The following is a 23,996-nucleotide window of genomic DNA, read 5'->3' as shown; positions in this document are numbered from 1 at the left end:
AAAAAATGTATCAGAATACAGGTATTGATATTCAATTATCGATATATAAATATCAATGTTTTATAAAGATATTCAGTACTTTTCCCTTTGAATTTTAATATTAAAAACACGCATCAATTTTTTGAATATAAAAAAAAACATCGACACGCGGCGTTGTAAAGGGTTATATTTTTGTTTCAATTTGTGGCAACAAAAAGAAGATACTCACTTTCATTATTACTTGGTCACAAAAAAATTTGAAAATAAAAAAATTACGATTTTCGAAATTACAAGACTTGTCCAGGATGAAAACAGCATGGCAAGTGAGAATGAGTGTGTGTGGGTGTTGTGTGCATGAAAGCATGCTAAGGAAATGTCTAGAAAAAAAAATAATAGAAATCACGATACAATCGATTTTTCATCAATCGATATTTTTTAGTTTGTTAAAATTCAAAATTTAATAAGTCAAATTTAAAATTTAATTAATAACAATTTTCAATTGAAATAATAATAATAATAATAATTTGAAACAAATCGATAATTTTTGGTAGCCACCAAACATCAGATCGATATAATTGGAAACCTAATTTATGTCACAAAGTCAATTAATTAATTAATTAATGTCAAAAAATCTTCTAATCATCATCCGGTTGTTGATGATGATGATTGTCAAGTTTTAATAAATTATCAATAATTGCATTAGCCACATGATGATGATTACAATGTGTAAAATGGCCACCATTTTTAATTACAAATGAACTATATTTTTTGGTCAATTCTAATTGTTCTTGATATGTAGAATCATCTGGATCAATCATAATAATATCATTAGATTCAATATACAACTGTTCATTTAAACGTTGTATGGCTGTTTTCGATATGAGACGTTCTTTTTCACCATAAATTAACACAATTGGAATGTTCATTTTGATTATTTTCTGTAAACGATGAGTAAATTTTTCCGGTGTATCATCTTCAATACCAATTGAACATAGTAAAAGAAATTCATTGATATTGGCACAACGTAATTTAGTATAGGCTTTTTTATGTACACGCATCAGTGATAAAAAATTGTACCACCATTCGGATTTATGTTTAAATGCTTTTAGCATTTCATCATTACGAACCGGATCCCAAAGTGGTTGCGGTGATAGGAATGCTACGGATTTTATGGCCAAATTACCGGGCTAAAACGAATGAGAGAAAAAAAATGTCGGTTATAGAATTATTGAAGAAAAAAGAAATTTTGAAATCAAATATACCTGTTCACAAATAGCAGCCGCTGTTTGGACACCAAACGAATGACAAATTAAACAATCAACGGTTTTTACATTCAATTTGCGGAGAAAATCTTTAAGAAATGTTGATTTTTCAACACTTGTATGCCAAAATGAACGGGTTTTTCTTGTATGGCCAAAGTCCGGCAAATTCGGTACAATGACCCGAACATTTGTATTACGATAATATTCGACTAATTTATCAAAATGTGTATAATAACCGGGAACACCGTGAATAGCGACAATTGTTTTTTCAAAATAATCATCACCATCACCATCATTGTCGTTGATTAATGTGTCAACATAATTAATAGTCAAATCTAAACCATCATCGGTTGCATAACGATAAAAATCTGGACGCCATTGTTTCATGTGGTCATCATAAATACCAACACAAGTACGTATGGTAATTGTTTTAACCAATGCCGATGATAATCGCCGTTCAATTTTCGATGATGATGGACACATTGTTTCATTAAGTACTGATGTTGTGTTAATTTTATCATATGAATGATGATGATCAATTCGTTGTTGTCGTCGAATTATCCATAAAATGAATGGAATTATAAAACATGTTGAAAATGTAAACAATAGAATAATATGATTAAACATTACAGCAAATATAACATATATATATAGAGTATAGCGTATTAACAATATTGTGTGTAAATATATCACAGCTTTAAAAAAAAAAAAATGAGCAGAATTTATTTGTGATTGCACAGAATCTTAAAGAATCGGTTTTTTTTCAAAAAAAAAAACATCAATAAAAACACCAACACATATGCTATTTACATACACAAGAACCGTTAATGTAGAATTTGGTGTGTGTGTAAGAATTTAAATTTTCAAAGATTCGAATAATATTTTTTTTTTGTTTTTGGTTTGGCAAGAGAAAAAAATTGACAGTTTTCGGTCATTCGGGTAATTTTTTTTTCTATTCTTGGCTGCCAAGTTGAACGTCAACATCATTTATATTTGCCATCAAAAAATTCATTTCATTTTATAAAATTTATTCACTGACCATTTGAAACGATGTAATGATGACAAAAGAAACAAACAAAACAAAACAAAAAGAAGATGATGATGAAGAGAAAGAGAAATAACAACAATATAAATGTGAAAGAGAAACTGGTAAGTGTGTTATCCTTTCAATAGCTGACGATAATCATAATAATAAAGTATCATCCTATTGTACCTAAATTGCGGATATATTTGTAAAAAAAAGTACAAACTTGATTTACCGGCCTAAAAGAATAAATGGTAAGTATATTTTTTTCAAAAAATCTAATCTAATCATATGATGTGACCAAAAACAACAACAACAACAATGAAAAAAAATCCTGGTTATTAATTGTTATAATATAATAATTAGATTAATCTACGTGTATCAAATGTATTTGGGAACACTTGATGATTATATACGATTGCAATATGGAAATCGACACAAAAATCGTACGTTTTTTTAATCAAACATCAACGTCTTGTTACAAAACATAAATTATGATAAAAATCAAAAATTAATCAAAGCATCACTTACGTGAGAAAATTTTTTTTTCTTTCTTTCTTTTTGAATCAATATAGAATAAAATCAACAAATCGAATGATTCATCATGATACTATGACGATATTTTATAAATTGATAATGGTCAAAATATGAGAAAACTAAAAATGTATCGATAATAATGACTAATGACGATCGATTGGTTTTTTTAACAAGGACAAAATTTTAGTTTATTTTTATTTTTATTTCATTTTTTTTCTCTCCATAATGTTGTTTTGATGATGATGACGACGATCATGATGATAATGGGCTGACTAAATTTTATTTTAAAAAATGGGAATGGCCATAATCATCATCATCATCATCATTGCTACCTGTTTGTTTGTTGTTGTTGTCGTCGTCGTCGTCGTTCATTTATTCATCCACAACCACCACCACCACCATCGCAATAATAGTAATCATCATTTGACATTGATTTCAAACGAAAAAAAAATTGCATCCACCAATTGTAATTGAATTGGAAAAAAATTGATCATTTTATATCATTTTTGGGCTTTTTCCCTTCAAAAATGTATTCGAAAGAAAGAAAAATCAACAATTTCAAATCATCAAATAAAAAGGTCATCGTCCATTATATTCAATCAATCGATATTTTTTTTCTGGTAAAATAGCAATTTAAAATGCAAAATCAAATCAAATTTATTGAAATTTCCTCATTTCAATTTTTGTTTTGTTGTTGTAAAAAAAACATGGATAATGTCTATGAATATAATTTAAAGAGAGGTGGGGGTGGTGTATATGTATAGGTGCGTGTTTGTGTATCATGAAAAAAAATGTGATTTTGATTTTGAAAAAAAGAGATGTGATATGATGGGAGAGATAAAAAAAAAACAATTTTCGTCGATGATTACGATGATGATGATGATTCATATCAGAAAATAAAACGAAAATTTTCATAATTTAATCCGGTCAACAGTTGAAAATCCATCGATAAATTTTGTTTGAAACAAAACGTTTGCATTGTTGAACATATCATCCTTTAATGATACAATGATAAACTAATTGAATTGGAAAGAAAAATTGGACATTAAAACATTGATGATGATATTGAAATTCAATCGAATGTACATATGACACATACCTGTGCATTTTTAAAATGTCTACGAATCATTAATCCAATATTTTGTGTATGACTTTGATCCAATGCTGCATCAATTTCATCCAAAATATATAATGGTGCTGGATAATATTTTAACAATGATAATACTAATGATAATGCCACCAATGATCGTTGGCCACCACTCAATTCAGATAATGATTCTTTCCATACATCACCGAATGCAACTTTAATTTCTAGACCATCTTTTATACGTGACGATACTGGTGCCAATCTTGCATTAGCATTTGGTAATAATGTGCCAAAAATAGCGCCAAAATTTTCATTAATTTTTTTCCACGCTTTTCGTAATTCTTTATCTTTTTCTTTCTCCACCTTTTCCATATATTGTATTAATTTTTTTCTATCTTTCAATGTTACATCACGTTTATGTAATAGTTCTTCAAATTCTTTTTGCATTTGTCCATGCATTATATTGGCTTTCATGTTCACAGATTTTCCCAATGATTCTTGTTGCAATTTTAATGATTTTAATTTAACGAAAAAAACATTTTCATCAAAATCCATCTGATTCAATATACGATATTCATTTTGATCGGAATGAAAATCTTTTGCTTCATCTTTAATCCATTGATATTTATGCAACATTGATCGTAAACGTTCCTGTGCTTCATGTATGGATGTTTCAATTTTTTCCATTTCATATGTTTTCAATTTAATTTCACGGCCAATTTCATCAACAAGATTACGTATCATATCGGATTGTTTTTGTAGTTTTTGTATTTCTTTTGATTTTTCATTCAATTGTTGTTTATATTCATCATATTTTTCTTGCGCACATTTCATTTCCATTTGACAATTATCAATTTCATTCTGTATGGTGAGCAATTCTTTTTTGATTTGTTCAATATCTGAATGAATTTTTTCAATCTGTTTATTCAACACATCAACACATTCACGATGATGTAGTAGTTCTTGTTCCAGGCAAACAAATTGTTTTTCATCATTTTGCAATTGTTTTCCAGTTGTTTCACATTGTTTTTGTATTGATGATAGATAATTTTTTGCTTCTTTTAGTTCAAGTTTTTTTGTTGATTCAGAATTTTGAATTTTATATTCAATTTCTTTAATACGATCATTGATGGCGGTTTTTTCATTGGCCAATTGTTTCAACGAATTTTGTTCATCATTTATTCGTTGTTTCATATCTTCAATATCTTTCATTGTAACATAATGACATGATTCTTGTAAACGTAGATTTAATCCATCAATTTCTTGTTGTTTTAATAATAATTTTGATTTTTTATCTTCAAATTGTTTTGCATTACGATCCAGATGTTTCAATTCATCTTCAGCCTGTTGTTTACGAATACGATGCAAATGTAATTCTTCTTCAATGGATTTAATTTCACCAATAATCTCCAATGATGATTGGCTATTTTTCAATGCACCACCAGTCAATGTACCGGTTGGATCGAATATTTCACCATCATATGTTACAACACGTTTCATGATACCGTTGGCAAAGGCAATTTTTTTAGCCATATTCATATTTGGACATAGCATCGTATCACCGAATACATATTTCATAGCATTTTTCAATTCATTATCAAATGAAACCAAATTGATAGCATAATGAACATTACCACGGCCAACTAATTGTTCAGCCAATCGTAATGCACGAATATCGGTATCTCTTCCAGTGATTTTATTCAATGGTAAAAATGTACGTCGTTCTTTAAGATTTTTCTTGATCAATTTAGCACCCACTTCATCACTGGATACAATAACATTGAAAAGACGGCCACCACATACTTTTTCAATGGCAACAGAATGTTGTTCTGGATGATTAATAGTGAATAAATCACAAACAACACCATATATTGATTCTTCATCAATATCCAATGAATCTGGACATTTAAATTTTGAAAAAGGTACTGATGGACGTAAATGATTAATTTTATCCTGCAATAATAATATATCATTTTTCAAACGTGAATTAATTTGTTTCATTTCTTCAAAATTTTCTTCACTAAAATCAATTACATTCATTTCTTGTTGCAATTGTTCCATTTCTTTACGTCGTTTTTCAATATCATGTATGATACCATCATAAACATCTTTATCGGATTTTATTTGTTTATTTTTCGTTGTCAATTCTTTTGTTGTATGTTCAATAATCAATTTGCATTTATTGATCCGTGATTCAACATCGGCCAATGTATCTTTAGTGGTCATTAATTGATGTGTTAATGTTGCCGCTTTTTCACCTTGAATGCCTTTGGATTTGCCAAAATTTATGGCCTCTAAATCTTCTTGAGCTTTATTGAATAATTTTTCATTTGTTTCATGTTCATTTTTCAATTGTTCCAATGTTTTTTTCAATTCATCAAATTCATTCTGTTTATTAGTCAATATTTTCGTTTCTTTGTTTAATTTTTTCTGTACTGTTGTCAATTCATTTTGTTCTTCGTCAAGTTGATCTTGTTTCAATTTTTGTTTCATATTCATCTGTTGGAGAATATTTTGCTTTTGATTTACATTGGTTTCAAATTGCCGAAGATCACCACCCATACTGGCATCTAATCGTTTTTGTAATGTTTCAATTTGTTTGGCCAATGTTTCTGAATCCGAAATAAGACGAAATTTTTCATCTTCTTTTGCCTGTATAGATGCTCTATGTGATTCAACATTTGTATCGGCCATATCGACAATGTGTTTATCTTTCAAATATCGATGTGCAATTGAAATTTTAAACATTTGATCATATCTGGCTTTGATTGTATGATATTCTCGTAATGCTTTTTGTTCTTCACAAATTCGATTCAATTTTGGCCGAATGGATTCATCAATTAAATAGCCAATTTCATTCAATGATTTATCACATTTTTCAATTCTGATCAAATTCTGTTTCTTTTTGTTCTCATAAACACTGACACCGACAGCTTCTTCAATCATTGATAATATCTATGGAATGAATTTTAGTCATACAGAAAAACAAACAAGAAATTCTGACACATACCTCGGTTGGTTTCATCGATACGACTTTAACAATTTTACCTTGCATAATTAGAAAATGTGGATTTTGAATATTCAATGATACTAATTGAAAAAAATCCATCAATTTTTCTTTGGTCACACAAAATCCATCAATATAATATTTGGATTGATTTTTCATATTGATCTAGAAAAAAATAAATTGATCATCAGTGAAATGAAACGAATTTTTCATTCAATTTATACATTACCTCACGACGAACAACAATCACTGGTGAATTACTATAATCACTATGTGAAAATTTACCATCTGTATTATCAATTTCCATTGTAACCGATGCCGTTGTAACACCGGCATGTCCATTTTTATAAATTAAATCATTCAACGTATGACAACGAGCAAGTTCTAATTTGGATAGACCAAGTACGAAACAAATTGCATCGAGAATATTCGATTTTCCACTACCATTAAAACCAGTGATGGCATTGAATGATGGATCAAAATCGGTGATTTCAACACGTTTTCCATATGATTTGAAGCCGTCAAGGATAAGTTTTTTAATAAACATGATGATGATTTGATGATGATGATGAAATTTAATGAAAAACAAATGAACGAACGAAAAAAAAATGACAGTTTGCTATTTTTTCTATAACGAATTTTTTCATTCTAAAACCAGAACAAAAACAGCGCCTATTTTTATGAAATTGAACGTGCTACCTAGATGAGCCATTGGTGTGGCAATAGAATTCGAAATTCAAATTTTTTTTTCTTTGAAAATTTTATTTTTCTTTTTTCTTTGATTTTTTTAGTCCACATTTTTGTTTAACATCATCGATTTTTCTCCACGTTCGTTGTGGTAATGATGAAAGCCAATCTAATGATGGAAAACGTACTTTGTTTGCTGGACAGCTTTCAATATCATAAATGGATGATTTGAATACATTCCACAGATTGGCTGATGATTCCAGACAAATGGCACCACCACCACGGCTAAATTGTGATCTCATTCGATTTAAATCAACTAAACATACAATTGGACGTCTTTTATGATCCACCGAAATGGTCCATTTAGCATGATCTTCACGATATGGCCATTGTATTGAATCACGACTACATTTAACATTTAGAAAAAAAAGAAAGAAAAAATTGATTAATTTACAACAACGAACAAAAAAAAATGTCAATCCAGACACATACATTTTTATTGAATTAATATTAAAAATTTTATAACCATATGTACAATCGGATGGCAAAACTTCTCCGGCACCATTACGCCATGATTGAGCGAAAAAATCATCTTGATAATGTTGGGCAATCAGATCGGCATAGATATCATGATTGAATTTATGATTCTTGGAAAATATGGTAAATGACAAATGATTTGCTGACGAAATCGTTTGAATTAATTGATTTGGACGTCTATTAGATTTATGTCGTTTTTTATCCACAAATTCTTCATAAATTGGATATTTTCGGAGAAAATTTTTCGTCAAATTAATTGAATAAATATTTGGTCTCATCATTGATAAATGTTTTGCAACATTTTCCATTGTTTGCCTGTCATCAATTGATATTGTAATACATATGAATGATTGGCCATTATTTAATGAACGTTTGGGATATTCATATGATTCATCCGATACTATTGGAAATTGTGGTATTGAATGTAATAACCAGAATCCAGTTTTTCCATACATTGCCAGAATACCTTTTGCATGTGCACCTGTACTTGATGATCGTGTTCGTGCTATGAAAATGAACAGACAAATGAAAAAACAAAGTTATTTTGAATCATTTTTATTTGAAACAACAAACTTACTTGATGGTTTTTGATCATTATAAAATATCAAATTATAATGTTTATTATTTTCATTTTTTAAAATTGATCTTAATGTTGCACCCAATATTGATCGACTGTCATTCAATGATCGCTGTCCAAATGTCCATGATCTTGATGTTGATGATGATGATGATGGTATCACATATAAATATTGTAATCCATTACGCACCAATGAATCATTTGATTTTTCCAATTTTGGCACTTTGTAACCAATAAATGAATCCACTGGATGGCCTTTTTCATTCATACACGAAAGTGTATGAATAGTGATCATTCGATTATAGGCAATGATCAATATGAATATTTGAAACAATTTTTGAATCATTTTCATCATTTTCAAAAATTCGCGCACATTAAATCTCTTTTTCTTTCAATCAATCGTATCACTTTGTCGTGTTGAATGGAGAGAAAAAAAACTGATTTTTTTTTTCTCTGCAACATCGATCAAGATGACAACAATGATGTTTGGTGGAGATGATATTAATCGGTTATTTATTTATACGCTGTATGTGTACGATGTTCAAAAGATCAATAAACTTCTTTTACGATGTTACCAGCTGCTGCTGTTGGCTAGACAGCAGATTATCAGTGGTTTTTTTTCCAAGAAAAAAAATGGCTTCCATCAAATCATCCATACCTTTGAAAGAATTGTCTTATGGTTCAGTTATATGACACCCTGTCAAATGTTGTTTTTTCCAAAAAAATTTAAAATTTAAATTAAAATTTTTCATAATCATCAATTCAATTGGAAATCGTGATTATCGTGGCAAAATTTAAAAAAAAAATTGAAAAACAAAACAAAAACAAAAAAAAACTTTTCACGTATCAAACTGGCTTTACAAGTTCTGTACGTCCATCCATTTCATCATCATCATCATTGTATATAAATCGAATTGAATCCATCTTAAGTCTTGTTTGTCTGTCTGTCCGAGCTAAAAAAAAACGATTTCAATCAAAAAAAAAAAAAAATCCTCATCCTCATCCTCATCACGATCATCATCATCATCATCATAGTCGGGAGTAAAAGAAAAATCGAACATAATTTCCCGGCTTTTGGCTCATGAGTTGAAATTTTTTTTTTTTTTTTTTCATGCAACACTCATATTCATATATGGATGAACCACTACAACTGTGATAGCGAGATTAATGGTGATGATGATGATGAATAGATGGACAGATGGATGGACAGACTGACGGACCGGCCAAATCGGCCGAGAACACCCGATAAAAAACACACACACACACTACACACACATATCAAAACAGGACAGAAAAAAAAAATTTTTTGTTTGTGACGACGCTGCCGACAATCGACCGATCCTTTTTTCTTTTTCTTTTTATTCCACTTCTACTTCCCCTTTTTTTTCATCATCAGCATCATCCTCCTCATTCTACCTCCTCATCCCCTCCTACTGTATATCTTACTTTTTTTGTCGCCATACTTCTATGTTTGATTTGATTTTTTTTTTTTTTATAGCCGTGCTGCCACCATCATTATTGCTGCCGCATATAACAAAATTTTATGTGAGTGTGTGATGTGTGTTTGTGTGTGTGTGTGTGTGCTTGATTCATAACACGTGGTATTTTTTTTTATTATTTCCCATTCTCTTCATTTGCAAAGTTGAAAAATAAAGTTTCAATTTTTTTTTTACCTCTCACTTAAACATTTTTTTTATAATAATTGTCTTGTCTTCATCATCGATAATTATCCATTCATATATCGTCAAAAATTTTTTTTCTCCAAATCAATCAAATTATCAAATTGGACAAATTCTACAATAATCCGTTATATTTGTAATTTGGTGGGTGTGCGTGTTGTTTTGTGTGTGTGTGCGTTTTGTGTGTTTGAAAATAAAAAAAAAGGTTAGTAGAAATTTTTTTTATTTGTTTTCCGGTTATGAAGAAAAAAAAAAATTTGATTATCGAATCTTAGTTTTTTTTGATGATTCGAATTTTATTTTTTTTTTGTTGAGTTTTCCATGTGCGTGTGTGAGTTATTGTTGCCACGCTGTATATTTGCATTGCTCTTGCTGCTGCTGCTGCTGCTGTTGTGTATATATCAAATTTATTCCGTCATAATTTTTTTCTAATTCTTGATTTTTCGATTTCATTTTCCACATATATATAGTGGTCGTGTATTTTTCGAATCTGTTTACGAAAAAAAAAATCTATTTCCGGATATTATTGATCATAAATAGCTTTAAAGCAATCAAGATTCATCAATTTTGTTTGTGTGGTGGTGTTTTGATCTTTGAATTTTCTTTTTGATTTTTGGTAAGTTTTTCATAATCAATCAATCATTGATTTGATTGATTAAATTTAGCTTATGATGGTGAATTTTTTTTTGTCCAACCAATCCCCACTCCCTTCTACACTATAATAATCACCATATAAATCATGATGTTGAATTTCGAAATTCGAATTTTTTCTTGAATCTACAATTTATAAATATTTGAATATATTAATCAAATACTTATTGATTTTATTTTTTTTTTGAACAGCAGCTTTTTTTGAATATCGTCGGAAAACCGAAAAATTAAGAAAAAAAAAATGAGCGAAAACGAAGGTCCCGTTGTTACTGATTCTGCTGGTACCATTCAAGATGATATGATGGATGGCGATAACAAACAGTACAGTCGATACAATGATCGTCGTGGTGGTGGCGGCGGTGGTGGCTTTTCACGTAACAACGGTAGTCGTTGTTACAATTGTGGACAATTTGGACATTTGTCATATGATTGCCGTAAACCACAGATGAGTGGTGGTGGTGGTGGTGGCGGCGGAAATGGAATGATGAGTTTCCGTTCACGAAACAATCAACGTTGCTATAATTGTCAACGTGAAGGACATATTAGTCGCGATTGTACACAACCACCAGGTGCTAAAACCTGTTACAATTGTGGTATGGAAGGTCATCTTAGTCGTGATTGTTCGGAACCACGTAAAGAACGTTCCAAGAGTTGTTTCAATTGTAACGAAGTTGGTCACATTGCTGCTCAATGTCCAAATCGTCAATAGTGTGTGTGTAAAAAAAAACACATCTTGAAGAAGAATAAAATGAAGATGATGATAATTTAATAATAATAATTATAAAAAAAAACTGAAGAAGAATATACACATTACATAAACACACAACACAACACACACTTATATATCATCATCATTCATCATTATATGAAACAACAACAACAACAGAAAAATCGTTGATGTAATCACATTACATTCATATTTCACATCTTTAAAAAAAACAAACAAACATTTACACAGCAAACAAAATACTACACACAGTTTATCTTTTTTTTCTCAATTTATAATGATAACCACCACCAACAACAATTATAATGAATAAAAACAACCTACATACATTTGAAATGAAATTGAAATAAAAATTTTGAAATATCTTCACATTGAAACAATTTGCTATTTAATTTTTTTTTTGAATTGAATTGAACCTAATCTCTCATTATAATAATTTGTTCACTTGCACACACCCACACACAACCAGAGAGACAATTGATTAATAATCACATTTCATTTTTTTTTGTTTCCTGGCTTAATTACAAAATTAATTGATTGCTGAATATATATGCAAATTTGAATAATATGATGATGGTAAAAGAATTGAAGAATTTTTTTTTTGATGAATAAATAACAATTGAATATGGGTTTTTTGGCCGTTTTTTTTTTTTTTATTTCGGGTCCAGTGAATTTTTTTTTTATGCGTTATTAATTTGTTTGCCATTGTTGTATATTGACATGTTTGAACGAATTTGAATAAAACCGTCAATAATTGTGTCCATATTGTGGTGGTTGTTGATAGACCATTGATCATGATGATCATATTTTTCTTCTTCCGGATGTACTAAACCTTGACCTTAATTATGATGATCAGAAAAAAAAATTTTTTTCTCGCCCGAATTCCTTCATCATTATTTTTTGAATGATTTTGGGAAAAAAAAACTTTGAAATGTATTACAATTTATCATTCATTGACATTTGATGAAGATGATGGCGACAAGATAACTCACACAACAAAAAAAAAATATTCATTAATCATCGACAACAACAATTTTCATTTGCCATTTTTATATTATTAGTTAAATTTGTGATTTTTTTTTCTTCTTTGTTTTTTTTATCAACAAAATGTTTACTAGTCCATCATTTTTAATTGCAAATCTTTCATTATTATCAAATATTATTCTAATTCAAATTGTTTGTGCATCACAATCACAATCACAATCATGGTCAACAACAGCTACAACTTTAGATTCAAAACGTTCGAATCATCATCATCATCATCATCATAATCGTTATAATAATCGATATTATCGAAACTATCATCATAATGATGATGATGATGATTATTATCTAAACACCAGTAATGGCAACGATGATGGTGATGATTATTATACTAAAAAGAAATTGTATTATTTTCTACAAAATCATCAACAATATGATCCACAACAACAACAACGATATTGGTCATCATCAACACAGCCAATGGTGAATCATCAAACTATAAATGATCGAATGGATTGTAAGTATAAATGATTATTGATGATTGATGATGATGGAATTCATTTTTTTTATCCAAAATTTTCATTCATTTCAATAGATGGTGGTCATGATTATAAAGAACCATATGGTTCAGCTGTCAAATCGAGTAAGTAATAATAATTTAAAATGTCAAGTTTTAAAATTTTTAAATTGAATTTTTTTTATTTTATTTTTGACCATCAAAAATCAACAATCAGTTCATATACATTCGGCACAACCACAACCATATTATCCACAACCATATGTGGACAAGAAAAAAGATGATTTTCTACCATTATTATTATTGGCATTATTGCCATTATTATTATTACCGTTATTATTTTGTGAGTATTTCGTTGTCTTTGTTTATATTCGAAAATTTGATTCAAATTCTCGATTCATTCATTTAGCATTTTTCACCCAAGTATTGGCATTATTAGCAATGATGCAAAATGTATGTTACGAAAATCAAATGATATATCAAATGACCTTGATCTTTAACCTTGTTTTTTTCATTTAAATTAGACAATGAATAATATGAATAATAATGATTCAACAAGATTTACAGCCGCTACTACATTTGGTGGTCTTGGACGTCGTCGTCGTCGTCGTCGTAAACGTTCAAATATGAATGAAATGGGCGATAATATTCTACTTCCAATGGATGATGAAACAATTGAAATTTTATCACAACGTATATCACATGCGATCGATCAATTTATTATGGTCTATGAGTTATGACGGTCAAAATCATGTATGGCAGCATCAGCACCACCCGTTTCCCCCAAACAGAATTATTTGGGGTAAAGAAGAAGAAGAAGAATAAAAAAATTTTTTGATAAATTTTCGCTTTTTATTTTGAAATCATTAAAATTATCATTTTGTAAAAATCTTATTTCTATCATTAAAAACAACAACAACAACAAAAAAAAACTGATAAAATCATTTAGGTTACATGATTATGATGGTGATCATGAACCATGATGTTTCGTTTGTAGATGATTTTCATATAAAAATCGTTTTGAAACATGAAAATTATTGATTATTGTAAAAACCAAACTAAACAAACTCATGAATCTTGTTTCTTGTATCCATTGGGTGAAAATACGTAAAAATGTTTGACAAAAAACTTTATCTATTGATATTGATTTTAGTAATTAAAATTGGTCATCATCATCATCAATGTTTTCCACAGATGAATAATGATAATATAAGACAATTATATCAAATTAATAGCCATCATCCTCATCCTCATCATCATCATCATCATCATAATCATCATCATCATCAGCCGCCTTCGCCACCGCCGCATCATCGTTATCAATCATCATCATCATCTTATAATGATGATCATAATGGTAGTCATCCATTTTCAATGAATAATGATAATAATGATGGCTATTATCAACATCATCATGGCCATCAAATTATATCATCACCGGCAGCAATCAGTAGTAGCAATAATAATAAACGAGATTTAAAAGATTTTCTTTCATTAAATGATATAACAACAAATATTGATGATGAACCGATTATGGATGATAATCATCATCATCAGTATGATAATGGTCAGTTTTATTAACCTAAACCAGGAAAAAAAAATTTACATTCCATTCATTTTTGTTTTCAATATAAAACTGAAGAAGATGATCTAGGAAATAAAAATGTCTTGGATCCTACTACAACAACAAGCCGATTATTTCGTACTCATCATGATCATGATCATCATTCACATCCACAATCATCAACTACACCGACTAATCCTTATCCAAGTATAAATGAAAATGGCAAAAGATGAAAAATCTTCATTTTTTGTTTCCACTAATTTTGTTGTTCTGTTTTGTTTTTTTTTCTTCTTTTTCTCTCATTCAACAACACAGTATTTGTACATACATTTAAAACCGGTAGAAAATCATCATGGCCTGATTCAATAATGGCAAGTTTACCATCGGTTTTTCTTACTTTACTCACTACACCAATGTTAATGAGTATGTATTATTACAATTCAATTCAATTTTTGTTTGATTGAATCAAATGATTGATTGATTGATTTTTTTCCACCTTTGGTGACGATATCGCCGAAAAACAAAAATTCCATCATCAAGCGCTATTATTGAACATTTTGAAACACGTATTTGTCATTCAAAGTGTATGTGTGTGTGTGTTCAAATTTAGATTTTGATTTTCATTTCGAAATATTTTTTTTCCAAACAGGTTCTCACACAGAATATGATGGGCCAATCAAACATGAATGCAAGGGAAAAAATTGGTCAACTAAACGAACATTTGAATCGGGCAATGAAAAAATTTGATTCCAATTGATTAGAAATGTAAATGTTTTTTTTTTATTTAATTTTAAAAAAATGACAAACAAACAAACAAATGAAATGAAATCAATAAATCATTATCATCGTTTAATAGTCGATTCTGATCGATGATATTGTTTCGATGAATCAGTCATTGTAATCTGTGTGGATAATGCCGAATGTAATAGATTACTTTTACGACGACCATAACTTTTTACAATGGATTTTCGTATTGTTCTGTAAACCTGTGTGTGTGTGTGTGTGTGTGTGAAAGAAAAAAAACAAACAAACAAAATTTCAATTCAAATATCGATAGTCATGCGTGTGTGATTGATTGATACTTACATCTTTATTTAAAAAACAAAGAATAATGGTCACAATTGTACCTTGTAATGATTCAACAATATTCTGAATACGAAATATGGCCAATAAAAATAAACTGGTAGTAGCTGTTGGATCAATTGTAACCATATATATTGTATATTGAATGCCAAAAATTGGCATTAAAATTGTGGCCAATTTTATCCAGGTGAATTCTTTAGTATGGCCATTATTAATGAATACTGTTTTAATTAAAATGAAACGAATCAAATTACAATATAGCAACAAGTTGAACTGTGTGAGAAGAAATAGAGAGAGAGAAAAAAAACATTAAAAATCATTCGATTCGATTTTGGAATGAGAAGAAGAGCAAAAAAAAAACACTTACAAAAAAACAAAAATATGGAAAAAACATAAAAGTCCATTCCAATGTTCCAATCGTATCGGTCCAACAACGATCCATACTATCGGAATGTTTTAACCGTATAACACCATAAATGGCCATAATAATATTGGGCACAAACCAGCCAAATATATAAATTGTTCGTCGCCATTCGGACATTTTTTTACAATGAAATGCAAACACGGCACTATTATGAAGAAAAATGCCTTCAATCAACATCCATGAATAGTTCATCATACGTGTTTCTTTATACAGGAATGTGAATGTACGACAATATTTTTGGCTGTCATGAAATGAATGAAAGAAAAAAAATCAATAAAAAGTTTTCAAAAAGAAAAAGAACAAAACAAAACAAAAAAAATTCCAAAACAATTTCACTTGCTTTTGTAAAATAACATTGTCAGAAAATTGTAAATGACCTTTGGTGACATAAATATCGTACAATAATGCCATCATAGTGGACAGAATAATTGATGTGAAAAAATTCAATAATAATTGTATGTAAAATTTTACATATAAACGTAGATAAATGAAAATAGTTACGGCACCAATGGATAAAATGATCGATATTGATTGTAATATGATTCTTGTTTTTACCACTGATTGACGAACATCTTTTGCCAATATGCTACAATCTCTATAATCAGTATGCTGTATCCAAGTACCATTTGATTGACATTTTTTCACAGCATTCGACCGAATAGCTAATGGTATTTCATTATCATCATCGTCATCATAATGGAATGCCATCAATGACATATCAGGACATTTAGTTTTACTCATTGAATCTGGTTCGGCTGACATCCAACATGTCCAACCATCCCAAATCATTGGACAATGATGATCATCATTATTGTCGTTGTCGTCGTCATTGTCAACAGATCGATTGATCATTTGTTCACAACAATCATGTGAATCTTGACAACATTTTAAAAATTTATCCTAAATGGAAAAAAAAGTGTTCAAATTTGATCAAATTATCCATAATAATACTGTACATTACCATATAATATTCATTGGAAAAATCCTGTAAAATTGGATCTTCACGGAATAATCCATTCAATCTTTGTTGTTGTAAATGTTTTAAATCTATTTCATAATAATAAGCATATGATGAATTTTCCATGATGACCAAAACATTTGTCGTATGTGAATGATCAATAAATTTTAAACGATCAAATTTATAGCCATCACGCCAAACAAAATTGGCCGTTTTTGTATACATTGTATATAGACAATATGTACACATTGCATTTGTAAATTCATCAATATTATCGAACAATATATTGGCTGGACTATGGCAATAAGATTTTGGTTTCCATGAAACTGATGCTGATGCTGATGCTGACACTGTTATTGTTTGGCCACTATTTGACCATTGAATGGTCATCATAGTGAATAATAACAACAATGATGATGATGATAATAATAATTGTTGTCGTTTCATATTGTCGTTTCTTTTAGGATCATTTGAATTCGATTAATCAATCAATCAAATTTTCTTTTTCTTTTTTTTTGTTTTTTGCCAACCAAACGATCATTTAGTGAACAAACAAATAATCCTTGACATCGTCATCATCATCATTAACATTATCATGGGATAATTGCCAATCAAAAAGCAATCAAAAAACAATCAATTAATGATGATGATGATGGTGGGAAAATCTACACATTTTTTTCCATTTGATTTCAACTTCTATGTTACACTTGACGTTTTTTGTTTTCTCTCTCAGTGGCTATTTTTACCTATTTGGTAATTTTTGTTTTGTAAGGATAGAAAAAAAAACTTTGTTATCACCTTGTCATCATCATCATCGATACATAATGATGAGTTTATTGACAAATTTTTTTTGTCTTTTTTTTCTTCCTTTGATTCATTAGTAGAAAAAAATTTGTTTTTGTGATTGTTGTTGTTTTTGGTTGTAATCTGTAAGTTGTAATCGAGAAAAAAACAAACAAACGTTTCTATACGGATCATCGATAATTATTCCGGTTTTTTTTTGGCTTCGATCATGTGATGATGTTGATGTGTGTTATACACAATTAATATAATGAGAGATGGTCGACATTGTTTTTTCAAAAAATCAACTTTGACCTCAAAATTATTTTTTTTTTGTATGCATTCAATCCAATCAACCAACCGGTTAATGTTGTTTTTTTCAATTCAATCATTCATTCATACATAATGGTTGAATGATAATAAATCCTATTTGTTTCTTGATTTTTCTGTTACGTCAATCGAAATGTGTTATTGTAATCTTTTTGTCTTGTCTCTCTCTCTCTCTCTCTTTGATTTCACCACCTCTGCTTTGTGTTTGTGTTTAACACAATCAAAAATCATAATGTGCGTGTGTGTGTGTGTATACATTACATTGACAGTGAGAGAAATAAAAAACGTATAGATGGAGTTGTAGAGAAAGAGAGAGACAATTTGATCATAAAATAATATAAATAAATAACTGGTTCAACAAAATGATTTAGGCGCGGACAAAGATAAAAACTTGTTTGGGTTTTAGTTTGAATCCAATTGAATTCGAATTCGAATTCGAATCCTATTTCAACAACAACAACATCGTCAATGATGATGATGATGAATCGTGTAATGTAGAAATCAAGATCCATTTCATTTTTAAACCTGAAATGAAATGATTATGATTCTATTTTTTTTTTTATCATCACTGATCATTGAACTTTTATTTACAAATTATAAATCATTGTGTTGTGTTGTGGTCAAATTTATTGAGTTTTCAACAAAAAAAAAATATATCCGTACGTCATTTGTGAATTTTTTTTTTACATTTGTTTACATTATTATCGTTGATTGATTTTGATTTTTTTAATCAGGAAAAAAAAATTTTTTTTCTTCTAAATCAATTGATTGATTGAAATATATCCAATCATCAATTATCAGTAAATTGTTTTAAAAAAATGTAACAAGTCGACAATGATGTATGTCAATGTGTTGTGATCATGTTAACATTCGATTTGAATGTTAGTGAGTGATTTATCCACACACACACACGAAACAAAAAAAAAATTTCAATGAAATGCCATTTATGGTGTGGATTATCAAAAATTTTTTTTTCTGTTTTTCTCTTGTTTTTTTCATGTTAATCATCATTTTTTTTATTTTATTATCTTTCATGTCATACAATCAAATTACAATAGAATGATGATGATGATGATTAAGCTATGAATGTACAGCAACCAGAAACATTAAATCAAAGTCATCATCAACAAATAAACATTGAAAATCAAACAATCGATACAACCACGACGAACACTAATAATACTACTATTGACGATTCAATTGCTGCAGCTATCAATAATAACGGTATCGATATTGAATTGATAAATAATAATAAAGAAAAAAAGAATCATCATCATCATATTAATAGAAGAATAATGCAACAAATGTATCTACCAAGAATTGCAGCCATTCCAAATCAATCTCGTCTATTGTTGAAAATATTGATTGATTCATTTGTATTAATATTGAGTATGTATTGTTATTTTTTTCCATATTGAAATTCAAATTTTTTTTTGTTTTCGTTTCTTACATTTTCCACCACACAGTAATAACACCGATAATTCTTCTGTATAAACTGGGCAAACCATTTAAACGTGGATTCTATTGTGATGATGATAGTATACGTTATCCATATTTGGAAAGCACAATTTCCAGTAATTTATTATTCTTTTATTCAATCATGATACCAACTGTAACGGTAATTTGTGTTTTTCTTTAAAGAATCAATCAATCAATCATTCATTCTTTTTTTTCAATATAGATCTGTATTAATGAATTTCTAATTTATCGTCGATTAATGTCCGGTTTTGATTTATCATCAAGATTTTTTCTTAAAAATTATTTTTGGCAATTATATCTGCACATAATTCCGTTTATATTCACATTTTTAGGATCACAATTAATTACCGATATTGCTAAATATAGTATTGGCCGTCTTAGGCCACATTTTCTTGATGTTTGCCGACCAAAAGATGATAAAGGAATGGTTTATGATCGTTTTTCTACTTGTTCTACTCCCGAAGTTTATGTAATGGATTTTGTTTGTACAAAAAATCAAAATGATTTTTATAGACTTAAGGATTCACGTTTATCATTCATGTCTGGACATTCATCATTTGCTGCCGTTACATTGATATATCTAGTTGTATGTATATGAAATTGATTGTTATGAATTGGAAATCAATTTAATTTTTGTTGTTGTTGTTTTTTTTCATTGGTTCTATATAGTATTACATACAATTTCGAATTCGATGGCAAAATTTAGGTCTTGTGAAACCATTATATCAATATCTACTTATTTGTCTTATGTTATATACGGGATTTAGCCGTATTTCTGATTATAAACATCATTGGAGTGATGTTTTAATTGGTCTATTACAAGGATCATTGATGGCCACATTTGGTGCATTTTTCATTTCCGATCTATATCGTACACGTTCATTAATGATTATGTATCATAATAACAATCAACATCAACAACATAAAATGCATAATGATAATGGTGATGGTCCTATTATTATTGATCAACATTCGGCTAGTAGCAATGAAAGAACTAGTCAAATTATTGCTAATGCAGATGGTGGTGGTGGTGGTGGTGGTGGTGAAATTTCAACTGAAACAATATTAGCACGTGATCGTGAATCTGGACTTTGAATCCAGTATCACACACACACTGGTTCACATAACACTGAATAATCAATATACTAATGAACTGAACATTTGAATTAATCAAATTGCAATAATAATTTTGTTAAAATAAAAATTCTTTTTTGAACATCATTTTATTAAATTCTAAATGAAATGATTATGAAATTTCGAATTCATTCATTTGTCCATTGATTGATGATTAAAATTTGATAATGAAACATTTATATATATTACAATTATACTATGACGCTAAGGATGTGTGTAAACTGCGGCGAAGCTGAGCGAATTCATTCATTTGTCCATTGATTGATGATTAAAATTTGATAATGAAACATTTATATATATTACAATTATTATTTTTATTATTTTTTGATCGGAGTTATGATTTGCATGATATTGAATCATGTATTCCGATTTCATGAATTGTTGATTTGAAAACAAATGTTATTGGTAATTAAAAAAAAAAAAAAAATACCAATGAAGCTGCAAATGTTGTCGGGGAAGACCATCCAATTTTTTTTTAGGTAATGACCATTTGCTATATAGTAGAGTTGAGAATTTTCTTTTTATACATGATTTAAAATTGCAAGCTTTATGATTTTAGTTGTAAAATAACAAATATCTGGTGAATCATAATTGTCTTCATCATATTCAAAATCTTCTGAACAATAATCATCATCATCAACATGCATGCATCAGTCATCTCACAGCTAAAACGGAAATTGTATATTGTAAAAAGCACGTGTTTTCGAAATTGATAAAAATTTATTTATGCATAAGTTTTAAATTCAATGATGATGATGATGATGAAACAGACAGAAAAAAAATGACGCTTAGTCACAGAAATCATCATACACATGCATTAGCAGTAAAGTTCAACCATATACTGAAAAAAAAACGGGAGAGTCAAATCTAGCTGATCAGCACACGGTGCCGCAGTTTTTGAATCCAATAGATGGTGCAATCATTCAATAGAACAATACATGTGACAAACGTGATTTTCATTTTGTGTGCCTGTGTGAGTGTGTATTTGATGATGAAATCTTGCCTGAAGACTGCATTCATTGGAATGATTTTTTTTTGTGTTTTTATTCCGGTGATCTATGATCTACTCATTGTTTGGTAAGTTTGTTTCATGATTATCAATGCCAAGCGTTGAACACATTGGTGATGATTTTTTTCTCCATACATTCAGTTGATTTGGCTTTTTGATTTACTTTCGACGCTAAACATGATGGTGTTGATCGTGATTTTTTTCGGATGATCCATTCTTAGGAATACTGTCGTCGACATAGAAATTCGGATGAACAGCAACGATATGTTGATATAATAATTCGCGATTGCGAAATTTCTTGCTGCAGCAATTGGCCGAAAAGATCTCGCATCTTTGGATGGCATGCAATGATTTCACAATGGCATTATTCTCGCCCAATTTTCTTCTCGGTATTAAGTAGTGACAAATAATTCACATAATCCTAATAATCTGAAGATTTTTGTTCAGGAAATTGAGGAACCTGTGGGTCCTCACCTTCGGGTAACCAGCAATATTGACCTCAAGGATTCATACCTTTGGCTGGATACCAAGCATTTTGGAACAACACCTGGAAGAAAATCAATTAGTGGTGTTTTAATTAAATACTATGGATCAACAATTGGTTGGATGAGTAAAAAACAAAAATCAATAGCAATTTCAACAGCTGAAGCTGAATATTATGTGCCATATCTTTAGGTATGGCTGAATATTTATGGATAAGCAGAATAATCAATGATATAGAGTCTAAAAGACCATGTTTTATTATTAAAACTGATAATCAATCCACAATGAAGATTTTTAAAGACGGTCCACAAAGACATTTTAAACATATAGATATAAGAAGAGAATATGTTCTAGATAATTTAAATCGAAATGAATGTAAAATTGTATATATTCCTGGTGAAAACAGCTTAGTGAAACCGAAAGATATCGAAATTGCGTTGATGACATCGGAAGATTTAATATCCAAATAAAGCACGAATTTATCTTTCAACAATACATTGTACCATAACAATTGCCGAATTATCAAAAATGATCATTGAAGAAGCCCGTAAATTGAAAGAAAAAGAGATTGGGCAAAGAATTTCTTTTTTTAATGAAATCGATAGTGGATTTACTGTTATTTCAACATCAGCATCAAACGTCAATGACGATCAACCACCATCACTACAACAACATCAAGAACAAGAGCAGACATTTTTTGAACCACCATCAAAAATTCAACGAACAAAATAATCAATCAATAGGATGGTTCCAGACATTAATAATAAATGATGATATCACTTACCAACAATGATGATTATATTGATACCAGCCCGAGAACAGGCGCTTCGCGCCTGTCCTGGTCTGGCCCTGCGGGGCTGACTCCTTGATGGTCAATATAACTGGATACCCGCAGGTGTGGCGGCTGCGCCGCCCCCTGCTTGGTACCCAGCCAAAGGTATCAATCCTTGATCATCTGGTAAATAGTCTGTAACACCATCATGGAACTTCACGATGAAGAATCAAGTCACCATTACCACCAACAACAACAATTTGAATCATCGAATAATCTTCGATTAAGAATACACACTGAGTAGCTCATACTAAATAGTTATGTTTGTACTGAAAATAAGCAGGAATGGCCGGCTCAGCTTCGCCGCAGTTTACCGAGACATCCTTAGCCTCATAATATAGTAGATAATTCCCAATGAAAATGGTTAAATTTGATACGAAAGTTGATTTTTTTTATTTATTTATTTTTTTGTCTACATATATATAAATGATTGTTTTTTATTGACAAATAAATCGGTTTTTATTATCTTTTAGGAAGGAATTTAATATCAATATAATTCAAATACAATCTTGGATCTTATCAACGATAGTTATGGTATCAAAATTATGGATGTCAATACGTTATTGGCATGTGGAAATCATCATTTGCCTTGGATCGTAACATATATAGTGTTCCAATGGAACCAATGATGATGATGATGATTATATTTGGATAATAATCACTTC

The 23,996-nt window shown here is 29.5% G+C and overlaps 7 protein-coding genes and 1 long non-coding RNA gene across 18 annotated transcripts; 4 read left to right on the top strand and 4 right to left on the bottom strand.

Moving 5' to 3' along the window:
• Window positions 1-410: 410 nt before the first annotated feature.
• On the bottom strand, window positions 411-3,101 carry LOC124500308 (uncharacterized). 4 transcript variants are annotated; one of them, XM_047064367.2, is made up of 3 exons: window positions 2,797-3,101; window positions 1,242-1,738; window positions 411-1,166 (listed from the first exon to the last, which is right to left on the bottom strand). In XM_047064367.2, exons 2-3 carry the CDS (start codon window positions 1,722-1,724, stop codon window positions 615-617), a joined length of 1,035 nt encoding a protein of 344 aa, XP_046920323.2. In that variant the 5' UTR covers window positions 1,725-1,738; window positions 2,797-3,101; the 3' UTR covers window positions 411-614. The 4 variants fall into 4 exon arrangements, with proteins under 4 accessions (XP_046920323.2, XP_075586384.1, XP_075586383.1 ...); XM_075730269.1 differs by lacking the exon at window positions 2,797-3,101 and adding an exon at window positions 2,281-2,659; XM_075730268.1 differs by lacking the exon at window positions 2,797-3,101 and adding an exon at window positions 2,056-2,321.
• LOC124500309 (uncharacterized) lies at window positions 2,443-2,977 on the top strand. The gene is made up of 3 exons (XR_006959612.2): window positions 2,443-2,519; window positions 2,632-2,711; window positions 2,841-2,977. It is a non-coding gene; the product is annotated as an uncharacterized LOC124500309 (long non-coding RNA).
• A 333-nt stretch (window positions 3,102-3,434) lies between the features above and the next one.
• Window positions 3,435-7,615, bottom strand: SMC2 (structural maintenance of chromosomes 2). Its single transcript, XM_047064360.2, has 4 exons — window positions 7,126-7,615; window positions 6,900-7,061; window positions 3,902-6,844; window positions 3,435-3,818 (listed from the first exon to the last, which is right to left on the bottom strand). The coding sequence occupies exons 1-4, from the start codon at window positions 7,441-7,443 to the stop codon at window positions 3,714-3,716; spliced, it is 3,528 nt and encodes a 1,175-aa protein (XP_046920316.2). The 5' UTR covers window positions 7,444-7,615; the 3' UTR covers window positions 3,435-3,713.
• Window positions 7,616-7,637: 22 nt separating this feature from the next.
• Window positions 7,638-9,574, bottom strand: LOC124500304 (deoxyribonuclease-2-beta). Of its 2 annotated transcripts, none has more exons than XM_075730266.1 (4): window positions 9,559-9,574; window positions 8,698-9,394; window positions 8,076-8,625; window positions 7,638-7,988 (listed from the first exon to the last, which is right to left on the bottom strand). In XM_075730266.1, the coding sequence occupies exons 2-4, from the start codon at window positions 9,050-9,052 to the stop codon at window positions 7,658-7,660; spliced, it is 1,236 nt and encodes a 411-aa protein (XP_075586381.1). In that variant the 5' UTR covers window positions 9,053-9,394; window positions 9,559-9,574; the 3' UTR covers window positions 7,638-7,657. The 2 variants fall into 2 exon arrangements, with proteins under 2 accessions (XP_075586381.1, XP_075586382.1); XM_075730267.1 differs by lacking the exon at window positions 9,559-9,574 and having other exon boundaries at window positions 8,698-9,288; window positions 9,356-9,501.
• A 34-nt stretch (window positions 9,575-9,608) lies between these two features.
• On the top strand, window positions 9,609-12,131 carry LOC124491151 (uncharacterized). Of its 2 annotated transcripts, none has more exons than XM_047053772.2 (3): window positions 9,609-10,581; window positions 10,847-10,992; window positions 11,220-12,131. In XM_047053772.2, the coding sequence occupies exon 3, from the start codon at window positions 11,269-11,271 to the stop codon at window positions 11,734-11,736; it is 468 nt and encodes a 155-aa protein (XP_046909728.1). In that variant the 5' UTR covers window positions 9,609-10,581; window positions 10,847-10,992; window positions 11,220-11,268; the 3' UTR covers window positions 11,737-12,131. The 2 variants fall into 2 exon arrangements, with proteins under 2 accessions (XP_046909728.1, XP_046909727.1); XM_047053771.2 differs by having other exon boundaries at window positions 10,223-10,581; window positions 11,223-12,131.
• Window positions 12,132-12,262: 131 nt separating this feature from the next.
• On the top strand, window positions 12,263-14,179 carry LOC124500288 (uncharacterized). The gene is made up of 5 exons (XM_075730270.1): window positions 12,263-13,255; window positions 13,334-13,381; window positions 13,473-13,598; window positions 13,665-13,708; window positions 13,780-14,179. The coding sequence occupies exons 1-5, from the start codon at window positions 12,862-12,864 to the stop codon at window positions 13,993-13,995; spliced, it is 828 nt and encodes a 275-aa protein (XP_075586385.1). The 5' UTR covers window positions 12,263-12,861; the 3' UTR covers window positions 13,996-14,179.
• Window positions 14,180-15,580: 1,401 nt separating this feature from the next.
• On the bottom strand, window positions 15,581-17,927 carry LOC124500521 (corticotropin-releasing factor receptor 2). 2 transcript variants are annotated; one of them, XM_075730675.1, is made up of 6 exons: window positions 17,288-17,927; window positions 16,667-17,226; window positions 16,538-16,567; window positions 16,270-16,471; window positions 15,906-16,175; window positions 15,581-15,805 (listed from the first exon to the last, which is right to left on the bottom strand). In XM_075730675.1, exons 1-6 carry the CDS (start codon window positions 17,729-17,731, stop codon window positions 15,662-15,664), a joined length of 1,650 nt encoding a protein of 549 aa, XP_075586790.1. In that variant the 5' UTR covers window positions 17,732-17,927; the 3' UTR covers window positions 15,581-15,661. The 2 variants fall into 2 exon arrangements, with proteins under 2 accessions (XP_075586790.1, XP_046920557.2); XM_047064601.2 differs by having other exon boundaries at window positions 16,270-16,567; window positions 17,288-17,899.
• Window positions 17,928-18,117: 190 nt separating this feature from the next.
• LOC124500523 (phospholipid phosphatase 1) lies at window positions 18,118-21,186 on the top strand. 5 transcript variants are annotated; one of them, XM_047064603.2, is made up of 5 exons: window positions 18,118-18,213; window positions 19,453-19,783; window positions 19,861-20,012; window positions 20,076-20,459; window positions 20,543-21,186. In XM_047064603.2, the coding sequence occupies exons 2-5, from the start codon at window positions 19,477-19,479 to the stop codon at window positions 20,966-20,968; spliced, it is 1,269 nt and encodes a 422-aa protein (XP_046920559.2). In that variant the 5' UTR covers window positions 18,118-18,213; window positions 19,453-19,476; the 3' UTR covers window positions 20,969-21,186. The 5 variants fall into 5 exon arrangements, with proteins under 5 accessions (XP_046920559.2, XP_046920561.2, XP_075586791.1 ...); XM_047064605.2 differs by lacking the exon at window positions 18,118-18,213 and adding an exon at window positions 18,679-19,053; XM_047064602.2 differs by lacking the exon at window positions 18,118-18,213 and adding an exon at window positions 19,097-19,275.
• Window positions 21,187-23,996: the final 2,810 nt, after the last annotated feature.

This window comes from Dermatophagoides farinae, chromosome 4, assembly GCF_024713945.1.
Source record: "Dermatophagoides farinae isolate YC_2012a chromosome 4, ASM2471394v1, whole genome shotgun sequence".
Lineage (NCBI taxonomy): Eukaryota > Metazoa > Arthropoda > Arachnida > Sarcoptiformes > Pyroglyphidae > Dermatophagoides > Dermatophagoides farinae.
Note: the sequence above shows the minus strand (reverse complement) of the source record. Positions and strands in the feature narration are given on the sequence as shown.